The 13,853-nt window shown below is 42.5% G+C and overlaps 1 protein-coding gene across 1 annotated transcript in view; it reads left to right on the plus strand.

Moving 5' to 3' along the window:
• Window positions 1-13,853, plus strand: part of Tmc2 (transmembrane channel like 2) — a 68,336-nt gene that overhangs the window by 26,405 nt on the left and 28,078 nt on the right. The window contains exons 6-10 of the mRNA XM_021155673.1: window positions 3,186-3,267; window positions 3,616-3,722; window positions 6,217-6,315; window positions 9,442-9,584; window positions 11,235-11,382. Coding sequence (XP_021011332.1) covers window positions 3,186-3,267; window positions 3,616-3,722; window positions 6,217-6,315; window positions 9,442-9,584; window positions 11,235-11,382 — 579 coding nt within the window. The remainder of the gene's footprint in view (window positions 1-3,185; window positions 3,268-3,615; window positions 3,723-6,216; window positions 6,316-9,441; window positions 9,585-11,234; window positions 11,383-13,853) is intronic.

Here is a 13,853-nt window from a genome sequence, read left to right on the forward strand (position 1 = left end):
TTGTTTTGATTTGCATTTCCATGATGATTAGGGATAGTGAACATTTTTTCAGGTGCTTCTCAGCTATCCAGTTTTCCTCAGTTGAGAATTCTTTGTTTAGCTCTGTACCCCATTTTTAATAGGGTTATTTGATTTTTCTGGAGTCCAGCTTCTTGAGTTCTTTGTATATATTGGATATTAGTCCCCTATTGGATTTAGGATTGGTAAAAATCCTTTCCCAATCTGTTGGTGGCTGTTTTGTCCTATTGACAGTGTCTTTTGCCTTACAGAAGCTTGGCAATTTTATGAGGTCCCATTTGTCGATTCTCGATCTTACAGCACAAGCCTTTGCTGTTCTGTTCAGTTATTTTCCCCCTATGCCCAAGATATGGATCTTCGAGACTTTTCCCCACTTTCTCCTCTATAAGTATCAGTGTCTCTGGTTTTATGTGGAGTTCCTTGATCCACTTAGACTCAAGCTTTGTACAAGGAGATAAGAATGGATCAATTCTCATTCTTCTACATGATAACCGCCAGTTGAGCCAGCAACCCCATCTTCTTTATTCGTCCCTCTGTTCTTGGACACTTGGCTTGACTTTACTGTTGTGAACAGAGCTACAATAAACATTAATGTCCAAGGACCTCTATGATGCATTCACTTAAAGTCTGTTGAGTAGATACCCAGGAGTGATACAGTAGATTAATTTCGTGGGAACCCTTTCTATGGGTTTCCATAGCTCCCAGATTACCTCACAGTCAAGACCTACACACAGCTTCCCCTTACTCAGCCTCAGCAGCATCCATTGTCACTTGTTTTCTTAATGACTGCCGTTCTGACTGAGGTGACATGAAATCACAATATAGAGAATTTACAATTCTCTGACGGATAGTGAACTCGGTTGGACATTTTATTGGTCACTTGTGTTTCATCTTTTTAAAGTTCTTTGTTCATTTCATTAGTCATTGATTGATTGATTGATTGATTGATTGATTGATTGAAACAAAGTCTCTCTACGTAGTCCTCCTAGAACTTGATACATAGAACTGGGAGGCCTCAAACTCAAAAGATCTTCTGTCTCTGCCTTCCAGGTACTGGGATTGAAGGCATGCGCTGCCACACCCAGAAGTCCATTTTTCTATTGAGCTGTGTGACTTCTCATTGCCCTGCTTTTCGTTCTTTCTCTATCCCAGTGATTCATTTCTGTCAGATGTATGATTGGCAAAGATGATCTCAATGCTATGGTGTCTCTTCCCTTGATGACTTGTTTCATCTGCTGTGAACATTTTTAATCTCACGAGGGCTGATCTCTCTGTTGTTGGCATTGTTTTTTCAGTAGCAGGAGTAGTAGAATCTCTTTATGCCTTGAAATACTGTCCCTACTTCTCACCGCAGTTTCAGCATCTTGGGCCCTACATTGAGGTCTTTGATCCATCTGGCATTGACTGTTGTGAGAGAGGAGATACAGTTTCATTCCTCTCTGTATGGATCTCGACTTTTCTCAGCACCAAGGCTGTCTTTCTATATCTTTGGCATCTTTGTCATAGATTACATGACTGCAGCTATGCTAGGTTTGTACCTGGGTCCTTTCTATGTTCATTATAGAGGTCTTTCTCTTCTTTGATTAGCTATATTTCTAAATGCTTAATATTTTCAGAGTTACTTTGAATCAGGTATTTTTCCTAACTTCTTTCACTGAGAATACATTTTGATATATGATATGTCACTGTTTTTTATATTGATTTGGTACACTGCAACATTTAATAATATAGGTAGCCAGGCAGTAGTGGCATATGCCTTTAACCCTAGCACTCAGAAGACCAAGGCAAGAGGCTCTCTATAAGTTCAAGACCAGCCTGGTCTACAGAGGTGTTCCAGACCAGCCAAAGCTACACTTTGTCTCAAAACAAACAAATAAATAAAAAAATAAGCAAGCAAACAAATCAAAAACCAAAGCAAACATGCCCAGAGCCTCGTGACCTGGAGCAGGTTGAAACAAGACACAGAGTTGGACTCTGGTGTGTCTTTAAAGACTGATGGTCTCCAGACATTCTAGCTCTCTAACTATACTGAATGCTGATGATAACTTATAAAATGTCCTTAAAAACTTTCTTGCTCATTCTGAGGGTTAAAAGCCTCTGGCTTAGGCGATTAACACCTGCAGCCTAACAGTGTGGGATTAGGTTAATGTAGCCTTTATTCTATCTCAGCAGGAACTGCCCAGTTCTGACTTTCAGCCTGCTAGTTGAAGTTGCAAGAAATAAACGGGACACTTTGAAAAGTGGTCTTAGCGGTTATTTCTAAGTTGTAAAAAGTTCCCTATGAAATCTCTCTAAGAAAAAGGGGGAAAACAGTGTTGGTATCAGGACCTCTGAAACCCATGACATCACATAGGTGAGACCCATAGACCTGTTGCCAAGGCAACAGCCACCATATTCCCAGAATCCACTTGGCTCACCTCTCACCTTTACCTGTGTTACATCATCACCCATATATAAAGAAAGCCCCCTCCCTTATCTCTCTTCCTCTCTCTTCCTCCCTTCTCTTTCCGCTGCCACCTTGCTCCTCTCTCCCAATAAACCTCCTATGTGTGGAACTGCGTTGGCCTGGTGTGCTGCTATGTTTAGAAGCACATCAAAACAGAATAAATGAAAAAGGGGATCAGGAAGAATTCTCCCTCCACTCTTTGTCTCTCGGTGTAGCTTAGCAACACTTTCAGCAAGCTGAGGCTCTTGACTTGCTGCCAAATATGAGTGCCTTGTGAAGTTTTTTTTTCCTTGATTTTTGTTTTAACATGAAAAAAGTTGTATCAGACAAACCAGAAAATATACACAGAACTTTAAAATTCATATCAAAATGTCCAAATTTGGATTGTCTTCCGTACTATAGGCAACAATATGCCATAGCCCTGACTTCTGCAAATGTTTCCTGTCTCCATACACCCCACCTGCCACTGCCCTACCTCTCTCAGCATCCCCCCCTGCTGGAGCCAGGCTTCCTGTCCTCAGTGTCGGTGCGGTGCCCATTCCCTTCTCTGCCCCATACTTCAACATGTACACGAGACACACACACACACACACACACACACACACACACACACACACACGAGCACTGCCCTACTTCCCTCAGCATCCCCCGTGCCCCAGCTGTGCCCCTTGGTGTTTAAAGTCAACATATTGGTGACTTGGTTTTATTTGTTTCATTTCAGAAATGGGTCAAGTTTAAGAGGGACTTTGATAATTTCAAGACTCAATGTATTCCCTGGGAAATGAAGATCAAGGACATTGAAAGTCAGTATATTTTGTTGTCTCTGTTTTTAACTGGTTTCCTCAAAGAAATCTCCCAAGGCTTGAAATCAGAGTGCTCGGCCTTCTGGTTAGATCACTTCATAGATTCTGTTGCATCAGGAAAGGTGGGCATTGGATAAACAGGAAGCAGATTCAAATCCAGATTTCTCACTTTCTGGTGAGAGCTCAGGTGGCTCAGTCACCCCACAGAGTTTCAGGCTATCTCTCTGCCATAAGAAAGCAGAGTCCTGGGGGTTTACCTGACAGGCTGACATGAAAGTCACAGTCATGTGGGCAGCGCTGGTTTCTTCTTTGCTGACATGATTCACTGAGCCATCTCTTCCCTCTCAGGTCACTTCGGTTCTTCTGTGGCATCTTACTTCATCTTTCTCCGATGGATGTATGGAGTTAACCTCGTCCTTTTTGGCTTAATATTTGGTCTAGTCATCATCCCAGAGGTAAGAACAGAATTCCCTGTCTTCAGATAGTGTTGATAGGGCTTTACTACAGACAGCATCTTCAGATATACTTTCCAGATACTTTCCTCTCTCTCTCTCTTTTCGCTATAATCTGTCATTCTTTAAAAACAAAAACCTGTTTTTAGAAAATATATTGTTATGTAGTACAGACTACTCTCAAATTCATAATCCCCCTGCCTCATTCTGCTCAATGCCTTTATTATAAGCATGCAGGTCTGTTTAAATTCAATATTCATGTCAGTTGCCTGGTAGTTCAAAACATGGAACCAAAACACTTAGGGTTCTGGATTAAGAAATTGATAACACATTTTCTGCCTTTCATTTATACTTAAAATGAGTGAAAAATTAATATTTCAGTTATTTTTTTCTTTTACCCTGGGGAAAAAGAGAAGCCGGCAAAACTAAGCAAAAGGTAACTAAATTGTAAGAAAAGGCAGGTAAATGGTTAGGAGACAAGCTCTCTGTTGAGGTACAATTCTGGAGATTTACTGAGTCATGTTGCTTTCGTTTTTAGTGTGTCAGGGGTATGGTGTGTTTTATGAGCACATGTGTGCACACGTATGTGTGCTTGTGCACATGTGCAGGGGCCAGAGGAGATACAAGATTTCCATATCTATATAACTTTGCAATGTATCCCCTTAAGACAGACTCTAACAACTAGACACAGTGGTGCATGCCTTTGATCCTAGCTCTTGGGAGACAGAGGCAGGCAGGTCTCTATGTGTTCAAAGCCAGCCTGGTCTATGTTTCAAGCTGCAGACCAGTCATGGCTATAGAGAGAGATGCAGACCAGTCATGGCTATGGAGAGAGACTCTGACTAAATGAGCAAACATGCAAACACAGACAGGTTCTCTTGGTGAACCTGGAGTTAGGTCAATAGCCAGCAAGCCTAGTGATCCTCCTACTTGCTCCCTACCCTTCACTCACATGCGCACGTGTGCGCGCGCACGCACGCGCACACACACACACACACACACACACACACCGAGGTTACCTGCACTGTGGCTGTACTCAACTTTTTGCATGGGTTCTGGGGACTGTGACTCAGGTCCTCGTGCTCACACAGTCGGACGCCAACTCCCCAGACCCAATTTTGTGGAGACTGTAAAAGCTAGATGATAGTTGGGCCAAAAGTAGTTAAGTTTCATTATTATGACTGACCACACTTAGGTATTGTATATGCTACTTTAGGTGTAAAATATTTCCCAATAACAGTAAAAATTAAAATCTAAAAAAAAAAAAAGAAAAGGAACCACAAGAGCTTGGGTGACAGTGACATCAGCACTGGAGAGGCAAAGGCAGGAGGAACATTGCAAGTTCTAAGCCAGCCAGGACCACACCCACAGAGGGCTGGTGAGGGGTGAGGGGTGTGGGGAGAGAGAGACAAACCCGAAAGCAGAGGGAGTGTAGTGAAATCCCAAGACTGACGCTAGAAAAGCTGAGGACAGTGCGTCTTTGTCTTCAGCATTTGTCCACTTTTTTTTTTTTTTTTGAAATTTCTACTTTATCCAATGGGTAAAAAGAAATGAATAGTTTGTATATTTTGTACTAAAAAACACAATTTGTCTACAAATAATATTACCGCAGAAACCCCCAAATCCATGTGTTCTACCAAATATGTGTTCAACTTTATATAAAAGACTATGTGAAGATGGTTACAGTCATTAAATAGATAAACATTGCCAACAAATCCCTACACTCTTACTATCTGATTTATAATACACCCAAAAATGTTGACACAAGAACAATAAATCTATAAAATAACTAGTAAAAATTAATAGTCTAGGAGATTTCCATTAGAAGCAATGTAAAGTTCAATGGTCAAAAAATAATAATTCATATTTTTTAAAGATGTATTTATTTATTACAGGTAAGTACACTGTAACTGTCTTCAGATACTCCAGAAGAGGGAGTCAGATCTCATTTCAGGTGGTTGTGAGCCACCATGTGGTTGCTGGGATTTGAACTTCGGATCTTCGGAAAAGCAGTCAGGTGCTCTTACCCACTGAGCCATCTCACCAGCCCAATAATTCATATTTTTAAAAAGCCAGTCTTTGGTCTGGAGGGATGGCTCAACTGTTAGAGCATCTCTTCAAGAAGACCAGTGTTCTGTCAGGCAGTGGCTCACAACCACCTGGAGCTACAGGTCCTGGGGATCTGACATAATTCTCTGGTCTCCTTAGGTGCCTCCATATACTCACACTGACATATAGACCCAGACAGACAAACAGACAGACACAGACAGACACACATACACACACGTATTCATACATGCACACACGCACATGGACACACAAATAAAAAATTCTTCTTGAAAAGCCAATCCATCCTAAGTCAGTATGTAAATGTGATCCAATTCTGATATTTCTCATAAGGGTATGAGTGAGGCTCACCTCACAGAAGGACATGGGATTTGTTAAATATACTTAGAGTTACTGTTCACATTTTCTCTGTCATCTGTCCCCATGGGAGGTGCTGATGGGCATGCCCTATGGAAGTATACCCAGAAAGACGGTGCCTCGAGCTGAGGAAGAGCGAGCCATGGACTTCTCTGTCCTTTGGGATTTTGAGGTACGAACCATGGTGTCAACACACCTCCATTATAACATTGTAAAGCCAGTGTCTTTCACTCTCAAAGTCAAACTTCAGCCCTCTCAGAAATGAGTGACAGCAAATTAGAGAGCGTTCCCGGGTACCCAGCCTCACTGCTCCAAGGGATTTCTTTATCCTCTACTTTACTCAGGCATCCTAGGAAAACATCCTACAGGTAAGTAGGTAAGGTGAATATTATTATATCAAGTTGCTGAAAAGTGATAATGTCTTCAAATAGGACCCTTATTAAACAAAATGCTTTCCCATCCCTTTGTCTATGCTGTGCTTATTTGATCAGGGCTGCTGTCAGGATACCTTGCCTTGTGTATCGACACTTACACCTCCATTTCCTTTGCTGCCAGAGCGAACTTTGTAAAATGCAGGTGGAACATGCCCCACTCCTCGTTCAGCTAACCCTTGCTTCCCATTCCCAGTGGGGTTAAAGCCAATGGGTTTACAAAAGAACCCTGTGTGCCTCTGACCTAAGGCCTCACAAGTCAGAGCCCCATATTACGAAGTCAAGGACATCTCTGTACACACAGCACTGCAGTGTCTCACCCCCTCCTGATGGACCTATCCCTGGAATTTTCTTCCTCATCCTCCATGCCTCTCATCTGTAGCTTCAAAGGGTTCCTGAGGGTCAGGTTACCTGGCAACAATGTTGCCTACAATGTCCTGGGCTGGCATCCTCCAGCTTTAGAGTCAAACTTAAGTCTCAGAAATGAGTAACAAATTGCAGTAATTTCCCAGGGCACCCAGCTACTCTGCTGCCAGGGACTGTCTTCACTTTTTCTTACCCAGGAATCCTTGCTGAAATCTCTTACCTACCAAAAGCAAACAGAATTCATTCAACAACAATTCTTTATGTTGCATTCAGCAAAGAAATATTTAAAAGTACTAAAATCTAAATTAATGCTATTCCTAACTAATATAAAGTCTACTCACTACTAAAGCCAAGTATACCTAAAAGTCAAATTAATAATACAGGGACAGATGAAAGGGACAGAGGGCAGGCATGCCTGCCAGTGAGACTGATAACCTGGGTTTTTCCCCTAAACCCACATCATAGGTGAAAACTCATTACCATGGGTTGTCCTCTGATCTCTACATGTGTTCCGTGGCACATGTATATCCACAAAGGCACACACACACACATACACACACACATGCCTGGATTCAGGAACACATATACACATACACAGTTGTCTGGGGTCATTTTGAAATGTTACAAAAGCTCACAAACTCTTGTTTATTTCTGGCCTCCATATATATTGCCTCCACAGTCTAGAGGCAGAGAAATGATTACTAGTCACTTAAGAACCTGGTTATCAATGGGGTACAGAGCTAAACAAAAATTTATCAACTGAGAAATACCGAATGGCTGAGAAGCATCCCCCCCAAAAAAAAATGTTCAACGTCCTTAGTCATCAGGGAAATGCAAATCAAAACAACCCTGAGATTCCACCTCACACCAGTCAGAATGGCTAAGATCAAAATTCAGGTGACAGCAGATGCTGGCAAGGATGTGGAGAAAGAGGAACACTCCTCCATTGCTGGTAGAATTGCAAGCTGGTACAACCACTCTGGAAATCAGTTTGGCAGTTCCTCAGAAAATTGGACATAATACTACCTGAAGACCCAGCAATACTACTCCTGGGCATATACCCAGAAGATGCTCCAACATGTAATAAGGACACATACTCCACTACGTTCATAGCAGCCTTATTTATAATAGCCAGAAGCTGGGAAGAACCCAGATATCCCTCAACAGAGGAATGGATACAGAAAATGTGATACATTTACACAATGGAGTACTACTCAGCTATTAAAAACAATGAATTTATGAAATTCTTAGGCAAATGGATGGATCTGGAGGCTATCATCCTGAGTGAGGTAACCCAAAAGAACACACATGGTATGCACTCACTGATACGTGGATATTAGCCCAGAAGCTCAGAATACCCAAGACACAATTCACAAACCACATGAAACCCAAGAAGAAGGAAGGCCAAAGTGTGGATACTTCAATCCTTTTTTGGGGAAAAAAACACCCATGGAAGGAGTTACAGAGACAAAGTGTGGAGCAGAGACTGAAGGAATGACCATCCAGAGACTGCCCCACCTGGGAATCCATCCTATATGCAATCACCAAACCCAGACACTATTGTGGATGCCAATAAGTGCTTGCTGACAGGACCCTGATATAGCTGTCTCCTGAGAGACTCTGCAAGTGCCTGACAAATACAGAAGTGGATGCTTACAGCCATCCATTGGACTAAGCACAGGATTCCCAATGAAGGAGTTAAAGGACCCAAGGAGTTGAAGGGGTTTGCAGCCCCATAGGAGGAGGAACAATATGAACTAACCAGTACCCCTAGAGCTCCCAGGGACTAAACCACCAACCAAAGAGTACACATGGTGTGACTCATGGCTCCAGCTGCATATGTAGCAGAGGATGGCTTAGTTGGACTTCAATGGGAGGAGAGGCCCTTGGTCTTGTGAAGGGCTGTATGCCCCAGTGTAGGGGAATGCCAGGGCCAGGAAGTGGGAGTGGGTGGGTTGGTGAGCAGGGGGAGGAGAGAGGGGATAGGGGGAAGAGGTTATCGGAGGGGAAACCAGGAATGGGAATAACATTTGAAATGTAAATAAAGAAAATACCCAATTTAAAACAAAAACCCTGGTTATCAAACACGATAGCTTGGAGCTATGCATTCTTGGGCACACATTTTGGGTACATGTGCGCTCTCTCTCGCTCTCTCTCTCTCTCTCTCTCTCTCTCTCTCTCTCTCTCTCTCTCTCGCTCGCTCTCTCTCTCTCTCTCTCTCTCTCTCTCTCTCTCTCTCTCTCGCTCGCTCTCCCTCTCGCTCTCGCTCTCGCTCTCTCTCACCTCTCCTTCCTGAATCTCCATGCTCTCTATGCAGTGGATGGATGGCAAAGGCACAGACAATGACTGTGGATGGACTCTGGAAACACTATGAACGGAGTATTTGGGACTCTTCCTCTGTAGACCTGCTTTTAAACTCAGACAGAAATCCCTGATAGAACAGAAATGTACAATTAATCTCTCCTCTAAGATTATAAACACTTTGGATGTCTTTCCTACAGGGCTACATCAAATATTCTGCTCTCTTCTATGGCTACTACAACAACCAACGGACCATTGGATGGCTGAGGTACAGGCTGCCCATGGCTTACTTTATGGTGGGGGTCAGCGTGTTTGGCTACAGCTTGATGATCGTCATTAGGTCGTAAGTATAAGGGTCATCTATAAGTAAATAAGCAAGTGGGGCTGTGTATACATAAGGTGTATATAGATGATATAAGTATGTAAATAAGAGGGAGTTGATGATATATAGATGATATAAGTATGTAAATAAAAGGGAGTTGATCTTTCTTCACTCAAACAACTCTCCTCTGACTCCTCTGTGTGTACTTTCCTGAGATATACTTCAAAAAGAAGCAAACAAGCAACTACACAAGTCTTCTAGTTTGCTGTCGCTGCTGTGACAAGGTAACTGACAAAGGCAATTTAAGGGAGAAAGGTCTTATTTGGGCTCACAGTTCTAGGGTACACTACTTCATGGCAGGGATGCTCTGGTGGCAGGAACTTGAGGCATCTGGTCACATTGCCTCCACAGTCAGGAAGCAGAGACATGATTGCTAGTCACTTGAGCTGTCTCCTTTCTATTCAGTCCAGGAGCCTAGCCCAAGGGATAGTGCCACCAGCAGTTTGGTCTTCCTAACTCTATTAACCTAGTCTAGATAACCCCTCACCAACATGTCCAGAGGTGTGTCTCCTAGATGATTCTAGATCTCGACAAGTTGACACTCAGTATTAGTGATCACATTAAGCCAATGAAGATTGTGAAATATACGTGATAAGCCAGATATTATGTGAAGCTCAGGGAAATGAGCTTTATGAAATAAAACCCCTCTAAATGAGGCAGAGCACAGACAGTGAGGTCAAAGGTTGAAGGGTATGATGTAAGCATGAAAAGAAAATATGCAGAGACCCAGTGACAGCAAACAATTCCAGAATTCCTATCAGGACAGCCCATCCAGTTTCCCAAACTTGCAAAAGGCCATTGTGGCTTGAGACAGAATGTAGTGCCTGATAAGGTGGCTGGAAGTTTCTCCAGGGCTCAGCCTCAAAATGAATGAATGAATGAAGTAAATAAATATTTACATATATATTTAATAGACCTATACCAAAAGAATTTGTATGGCTGTGATTAATCATGGCAGCCTCTCTGTCCCCAGCTCTACCTTCCTCAGTGGTCAGGACTGGCCTTTATATGTCAGTGTCTCTTTTGTTCATTTTTATATGTATTCCTCTATCACTCTCTGCCTTATTTTTTGAGATAGGAGCGCCCACTGAACCTGAATTCTACCAGTTCAGCCAGATTGTCTGGCCAGTGAGCTCTGGGGATCCATCTATCTCCACTTCCCCAGCCCTGGAATTGCAGACACACATGGTTCTTTACCTAAGTGCTAGGAGCCCCAACTCAGGTCCTCTTGCCCGTAGCAAGCACTTTAACAGTGAGTCCATCTTCTTAATGTATATCCTTTGAATAAAAAGAAAATAGTTCAGACCATGAATATGGGATGTTTCTGTGATGAACCAAAGCCACCTAGGTGCTGTGAAACAGCAAGTCCAAAAAGTCAACAGGCAAGATAGAATCGGGGGAGCACAAAACTCCCACACTATCTGGTGAAATCCATGATTGGAATCCCACAGGTAGTCCCATGTAATAAAAATTGACCTAACTAACGTCCCTCCCTGCCTTGCCCCTTCATTAGAGATCATCTTGAGCCTAAGACTGACTTAGGCCAAGGATCCCATAGGCTGATGTATCAGAAAAGAGATAGGTGTAACAAAAGGAGCTTATGTTCTCTAGGATGGCCAGCAATACCCAGGGTAGCACCAGCGAGGGGGACAGTGACAGCTTCACATTCAGCTTCAAGATGTTCACCAGCTGGGACTACCTCATTGGGAACTCAGAGACAGCAGACAACAAATATGTCTCCATCACTACCAGCTTCAAGGTATTGTCCCTGCAGCTGACCCTCCTTCCCGAGAAAACGCTGGGTCCCTCTAGCCACTGGGAAGCTTCCCCCAGCTAGGTGAGAGGAAATGGGATCTCCAAATATATAACCTGTGAGAGCCATATCAGTACACACACCTTCTAAAAGGTTGCTCACAGCGGGGGCACCCTAAGAATCTTTCTTACATAACAGAGAATCCTGACTTCTGAAGTCTGCTCCTGCCTCTTCCCTCATGACATTCCTCTCTGGAAGCGTTCATGGAAGGACGACTCGTGTCAATCTTCTCTATGTGCTAGAATTGCATAAGGAGCTCTAAAACTGCCCTGCCCAGGCTCTTTAAGGTTCTTATGTGATTGGCTAGCATTGTTATTGTTGTTGTTTAGGTTAGCTGTTTGTTTTTTAAAGCTCTCCAAGTAGTAGAACACCCATTTAAGGATGTGTGAATGAAAGAATTAACCTTGTATTTCTTACAATCCATGTCCCTTACAGTCCTCACTATTTTGTTCCCAAGAAATTTGAAGTGGGCTGATGAACTATAGTTCAGCCAAAATAAATCACCATCATGGTGGTACACACTTGAAATCCTGGCACTTGGGAATGAAAGTGGGAAGATCCTGAGTTTGAGGCCAGGCTGGGCTATTACATAGCAAACTGTGTCTCAATCAAGCAACTATGAACCAGACAGTAAATAAATGAACAGAGGCAGAAACTATAGCATGAAAACACTGCATGTTATATTGTTCTTCCATGGCTGTAAATCTACTACAAGCCTTTAAGACAGGGGTCTCACTATGTAGCCTAGAGTAGCCTTGAACTTGTGATCCTCCTGGCTCAGCTTCCTGAGGGCAGGGGTTATAGGACTGCTCCACTCTCCTTGGTTTCCACTCCAAGCTCTTGATGGCTTCTTCTGCCTGGTTTGGTGGGCTCTTTCCTGATGACTCACTGTACATCAGCTTTGCTTAGCTCCCTTTTCACTTAGCTCTTCCACTCACTGTCAACAAAAGATTTGAGCCTACTACCTACCAAATGGGTTAACTGGGCCGGAGTCCTTTCACCTGAGTCAGTTTGTCCTTTCCTCTCAGCCATCTGCAGCCATGGGCAGGAAATGCTGGAGTGGCTGTGACTCTAGACCAGACCAAGGGTCATGCCATGCCTATAATAAAACGATTATGAATAAAGCATTTACTACTGAAAGCAGAGGTAGCACACACATATAACTGGGACCACCAAGACCAGCAGAGTAACGATTCACATGAAACAGAAAGGATGCCTGCTCCAACACAACTCAGTAGCAGATGTTAGTTCAGACTTTGATACTCTGGCCCCGAGTAGTTTATTTTAGGCATATTTAAACATGGTATAATTTGAAGGAAGATTTTCTGGTGATAACTAACTCAATCTCACATACAAAACTTAAAACATGAAAATACTGTTCAGGAGTCCAGCCCTGCATCAGTTCTTTGAGGAAGGCAGCATGCAATATAGAGTCAGCCATGAGGACAAAGTTTATTTATCTTTGACAATTCTGTCTATGATGCTTTGCTATCCTAAGGCCAAAAGTGTTGGCTTCTGGTAATAAACACTTTCTGTTAGCAGCAGAGGATTAAAAAGAAAAGAAAAAGCTAAATTGGTAGGGCCCTTTCCTCTGTGGCTCAAGAACCTCTTGCTGGCCAGGCAAGAGGCTTGGGCTTGTTAACTCTTAGTAACTAAGGAAGAAAAGAGAAAAAAAGAAAATCTTTTGCATAGGCAATATGCACAGACACAAATACATTCTTACACAAACATTCTAGTCGGGCCTAACCACCTGTCTCATAAGTTCCACAAGTGTTCATGCATACTCACATATATACACATACACCTACACACGTATGTATATGCATACATATAAACAAACAGACTTAGACATATATACATTTGGTAGATAAGGAAGAGGCCCTCAAGCCACCACTTTATTTTTCTCTCTGGCCTTTTTATACCTTCTTAGGCAAAAGTTCTTTAGACAATTATATCATAGATAAAGTATTACATAAAAGGGGAGATACAGAAGGATGTTGATAGTTAACTTCAAAGCAGTGTTTCATTCTTTAAGCTCAGTATAAGTTCAAAGCCACAGTTTCACATGGCCTTGCTTTATCATAGTACACACTGTGTTTTATCCTTGGATCTGACCTAGAACGAATGTTTTTCCTTGATCACAGATTTGTCCCAAGCCTCTTTATCTTTTTAGTACAATTTATAAAAGTTCACTGAATTCTTTATTTACAGTCTTTACTTACTATTCTATGAGGAATTAGCATATTTTATTCTTGATTTTAACTTTATTACATCTTTCTAACAAAAAGTTAAAATCATCTCTTAAAACATTTTTCCTACAGCCGGGCGTGGTGGCGCACGCCTTTAATCCCAGCACTCGGGAGGCAGAGGCAGGCGGATTTCTGAGTTCGAGGCCAGCCTGGGCTACAGAGTGAGTT

This window comes from Mus caroli, chromosome 2 (assembly GCF_900094665.2).
Source record: "Mus caroli chromosome 2, CAROLI_EIJ_v1.1, whole genome shotgun sequence".
NCBI lineage: Eukaryota > Metazoa > Chordata > Mammalia > Rodentia > Muridae > Mus > Mus caroli.